The 4,919-nt window shown below is 47.3% G+C and overlaps 1 protein-coding gene across 1 annotated transcript; it reads left to right on the forward strand.

The window, feature by feature from the left end:
• Positions 1-241: 241 nt before the first annotated feature.
• LOC119282383 (probable glutathione S-transferase) lies at positions 242-1,198 on the forward strand. The gene is made up of 2 exons (XM_037562623.1): positions 242-576; positions 673-1,198. The coding sequence occupies exons 1-2, from the start codon at positions 256-258 to the stop codon at positions 1,045-1,047; spliced, it is 696 nt and encodes a 231-aa protein (XP_037418520.1). The 5' UTR covers positions 242-255; the 3' UTR covers positions 1,048-1,198.
• Positions 1,199-4,919: the final 3,721 nt, after the last annotated feature.

Raw genomic sequence — 4,919 nt, forward strand, 5'->3', positions numbered from 1 at the left:
CCTACAATCGGTTGCACTTTACAATGTTTAATCACTAAGCGCCGAAGGAGGAAGCACCGAGGAAACTTCTCGGAAGCACCGGAACAAAACCATTTGACTGGAGATCTTAACAAGAAATATGTTCCAGCTTCCTGGAAAAGTTTAAATCCCATATCCCAGCGCCGGTATAAAATACCAGTCATTGGGTTCCCAGAGCTCAGTGTGACGAACTATGTACTACACCTGATTTGCAGGAGAGCGAGCTAGGCCGAGACGATGAGCTCCCCAGCGGCGGCCGTGAAGATGATCGGCGCAGTGGACAGCCCGTTCAGCCACCGCGCCGAGATCGCTCTGCGCCTGAAAGGAGTCCCTTACGAGCTCATCCCAGAAGACCTGAGAAACAAAAGCGAGCTGCTTCTGGCCAACAACCCCGTCCACAAGAAGGTTCCGGTGCTCCTCCACGGCGACCGCGCCGTCTGCGAGTCCCTCCTTATCATCGAGTACGTCGACGAGGCCTTCCCTGGCCCACCCCTCCTCCCCGCCGACCCCTACGAGAGGGCCATGGCCCGCTTTTGGGCCAGCTTCATCGACGGCAAGGTAGGCAACCAACCCGACGCTGGACGCACACCTCAGTCCTCGTCCTTCTTCAGTCGCGGATAAGATAACTGCTGAATTTTTGCTTGCACTGTGCAGTGCTCGAAGGCCTACTGGCTGGCGCTGTGGGCGGAGGGCGAGGCGCAGGAGGGGTTTGTGAAGGAGACAAAGGAGAACTTCGCGCTGCTGGAGGCGCAGCTGGAAGGGATGCGGTTCTTCGGCGGCGACGCCATCGGTCTTGTCGACATCGCCGCCTGCGGGTTGGCACACTGGCTGGGCGTCTTCGAGGAGGTCGCCGAGGTGAGACTGGCCACCGAGGACGAGTTCCCTCGCCTCTGCCGCTGGGCCAAGGAGTATGTGTCCGGCGAGAAGGCGAGGGCGTGCCTGCCGGACAGGCCGCAGCTGCACGCCCGCTTCGCTGCCAACAAGGGGATGTTCGTCGCCATCGCCAAGTCCATGCTGCCGCCCAAGTAGCTAGCCAATGTGTCTATGCCCATCCATGGGACAAATAGCTCCCATGCGACGTCGTTGGTGTGAATTGTCTCTCATGGGACATAGTTGGTTGTAATAGCTCTCATGCGACGTCTCCAATCGCATAAATAGCTCAAGCAAGACAACCCATTTACGCGGCTAGTTGGCTGTTAGTTAGCCTGAGGTTTGGTTAGGACACTGGGGGTTATGTGCTTTGACTGGTGGGGTCCACCTAGGGCCACGTAGTCAAGAGTCAACCGTTCACGGCTCGATCGGTGACTATGTGACCGTGCTCGACTTGTCGTGCTGGACTGGGCGAGCGGCGCCGCCGTAAGCATGTTCTCCGGCAGCGGTTTCTTCTCCGCGGTGGTGGAGCACATTTCTCGGCAGCGGCAGAGCTATTGAGAGGTGAGCCCGAAACCCTAGTCCCACTCCCCAGAATTTTGGGGGATCTGTGGCCTCATGCTGCCCCTCTGTTTCTTGGCGATTCAGAATCGGGCTCTATTAGATTTGGGGGCTGTTTCTTCTCCGCGGCCCGGTGGTGGAGCGCCTTTCTCTGCAGCGGCTATTGCGAGTGAGTATTTTCCAAACACTACTTCCATTCCACTGAATTTTGGATAAATCTGTGGCCTCATGCTGCCCCTGTTTCTTGGCGTTTTAGAATCTCGATTGGATAGGAGATGGAGCGAGGGCTGGATGAGATGGAGCGAGGAGACAGTGCTTCAAATCGGTAATGCCACCCTGTTTTCTTGGTGATTTAGAATTGAACTCGATTTGGTAGTGACTGTCGCTTACACTGCCGCCGCTGCCTGCCATTGACAAAACAGGGGAGGTTCAGGTTCTACCACCACATTCGCAATTATAGTGGATTTTTTTCCCTGTAAAGCCATACTCAGTGATGGCAGTTTCCAAGACATTGATAGAGATACCACCATGAGGTTGGATGTCGACTTTGCAGATGTTGATCCCCAGGAATTGGAGAGCATGAAGGAGAAGGCCGTGGGCAAATTGGTGGAGAGAATTGGGGACATTATTGTTTGGGGTCCAGAACAAGAGGTATCTCTGCAACATTTCGATAACTATAATGGTGAATATGTGAGAATTGAAGATGGAGAGTCCATGGTTGCTGAAATTGATCAGCAAGAAGGGTGGGCAAGCAAACAAGTAACATTTTGTGCAGAGGCAATTAATCTGCAAACTCATTCCAGTGTTGGTTATGTGCCATCAAAGATGGCTGCACAGGTGGAAGATGATGAATGGGTTTCACAAAAGAAGATGTTGGCATTGTTGACTGAACCGACTGTAGTAGCTTAAGATACAGGGATTGATGCATATGGAGAGGAGGGAAACCATGGTGCTAGGAAGATTGTTGTTGACTGGAATGTAGTAGAGTTGAATGAAAAAACAGATTTGGTCATTACACCAATATCTGACATTGATATGGCCGAAATGTTTGGCATTCAAGTTGATGACAAGGATAAGGAGAAGCATGACAGTTCTTTGCCTGCTGATGGTAACACATGCCCTAGAAATGCAAATAAGGATGAAGAACAGCTGATGAGAGAGGCTACAGATGATGTGGATGATGCAGACGATAATGAGCTGGTTTGTTTGTATGACAAAGAGAACCCAGTTATTGAGGTGGGAAAGTTGTGGCCAAGCATGAAGGAGTTTAGGATGTCTTTAAGGACCTATGCAGTGAAAAAAGAGTTTGATCCCAAGACTATGTGGACTGGTTGAAAGAAATTTTATGCTCGGTGCAAAGGTTATGATGGTGGTGGCAATCCTTGCAAATGGTACTTGTCTGCCAGACTACAACCTGATGGAAGTACAGTAAGGGTAAATCAAATACCACACCAGATACATGTATGACCACTTCACAGAGAGTTTCAAAGATGACATCACAGCTTTGGGTTACAGAGAAGATTACTCCTATTTTAGCCAAGACTCCAAACACTACTGCAAAGATGCTTAAAGTTGACTTGGAGAAGTTGTACCCCATCCACCTGCAATATACCACAGTGTGGAAAGCAAAACAAAGGGCCATGAAATCATTGTATGGTGACTGGCCAAATACATTTAGGATGTTGTATAGTTTTAAAGCAGAGGTGGAGAAGAGGTCACCTGGGAGTGTGGTGGAGATACATATAGAGGTAACAGAGGATGGCAAGGTTTTATTCAGCAAGTTTTTTATGTGTTTGAAGCCTTGCATAGATGGATTTAAAGCAGGTTGTCGTCCATATTTGAGCATAGACTCATCTTTTTTGACTGGAAAGTGGAATGGTCAGTTGGCTGCATGCAATGTTCTAGATGGACACAATTGGATGTTTCCAATTGCAATAGGAATGTTTCAATCAAAGACAGAGGCACCATGGATATGGTTCATGATGCAACTGAAAAGATGCATAGGGCCAGTTTCTCCTTTGGCCATCCACACAGATGCATGTAAAGGGTTGTAAAATGCAGTAAAAAATGTTTTCCCCCATGCTGAGCAGAGAGAGTGCTTTGGACATATGTGGATGAATCTGATAAAAAAATTCAGAGGAGATGAATTTGGGCGCATGTGGCCAGCAGCAAGATCCTACACCACACGGACACATTCCTATCACCTTGGTAAGATATTGGCATCATGTAGTGATAATGAATTTGCTTCATGGTTGAACACCCACCATTATCTGTTGTGGTATAGATCAGGTTTTAATACTGCCATAAAATATGATCATATCAATAACAACTTGGCAGAAAGTTTTAACAACAAAGTGAAGGATTTGAAAGACTTGCCTGTGGATGACATGGTGGACCAAATAAGGATCATGATCATGCGTTTGCTGGAGTTGAGAGGAAAAATTGCTAATATTTTGGAAGGGGACAAGCTTCCAGCAGTGGTACAACAGGTGGTCAACAGGAGTAGAAATCTCTCACATCTATCTGTTGAGAAATCTTCCTTGTGGGGTGCTGAAGTTAGAGATACAAAGAGTGGCAAGAGGCATGTGGTAAATACTGAGTTGCATGAGTGCACTTTCCAAGAGTGGCAACACACTGGAAAACCATGTGAGCATTTCATACTTTTTTTGGCATCTAAACCCAGGTTAAATATGCACCCATATTTGCATGAGTATTATTCAGTACAAAAATTCAAAGCTGCATATCCAAGTCCAATTCCTGCACTGACTAACCAATCTCAGTGGCCTAAGGTGGAAACAAAATTAACCTGGTGTCCCCTTGTCACTAGAAGAAAGGTTGGGAGGCCAAAACAGAGCAGATTCAAAGCTTGGTTTGAGAAAGGTGGTTGTAGTAAGAAGGGGAAAGGGGAAAAGGAAAAGAATGATAAGCCCAAAAGGGCTCAAAAAGGTAACAAAAATAGGTGCAAGTTGTGTGAGGTACTTGGGCACAGAATTGGTTCATCCAAATGCATGTACACTCCTTAGAGGCCAAAGTATGTTTCTGTTACTGTTTTTGCAAGTTTTTGATTTTGCTACTTGTTCTAGTATCTAACCAAGTCAAATGCTTTATTTTTTAGGAGGAAGCCTGCTGAAAAAGGCCCACCTCTTGTTGTTGAACAATGCTGGCCAGTGAAAAAAGCAAGACTCAATGGCTTTAGAAGGAAAAGCACTAAGCAGATAATGTTTGGTGACAAAGATATGGAGCAAACTGAAACTGTTACTGCTGAACATGAGCTAAGTGTTTCTGTTTTGGACGATGTGATGCATACTGAATCTGTTTTGCAGGCGCTAGGGCAATCTGAAACTGTTGCAGATGAAGCAACTGTTGTGCTGCCATGCGAATCTGCTTTGACAGCTGTGTTGCCATGTTTGGAGGTTGTGTTGCCAAGTGTTGAGTTGCAAACTGAAGTAGTTGAACAATGTGTGCCTTCT

This window comes from Triticum dicoccoides, chromosome 3B (genome assembly GCF_002162155.2).
Source record: "Triticum dicoccoides isolate Atlit2015 ecotype Zavitan chromosome 3B, WEW_v2.0, whole genome shotgun sequence".
Classification (NCBI taxonomy): domain Eukaryota; kingdom Viridiplantae; phylum Streptophyta; class Magnoliopsida; order Poales; family Poaceae; genus Triticum; species Triticum dicoccoides.

Coding starts and splice junctions, on each gene's coding strand:
- LOC119282383 (XM_037562623.1), top strand. CDS start 256: ATGAGCTCCCCAGCGGCGGCCGTGAAGATGATCGGCGCAGTGGACAGC. Junction 577..672: donor CCAGCTTCATCGACGGCAAG/GTAGGCAACCAA, acceptor TGCACTGTGCAG/TGCTCGAAGGCCTACTGGCT.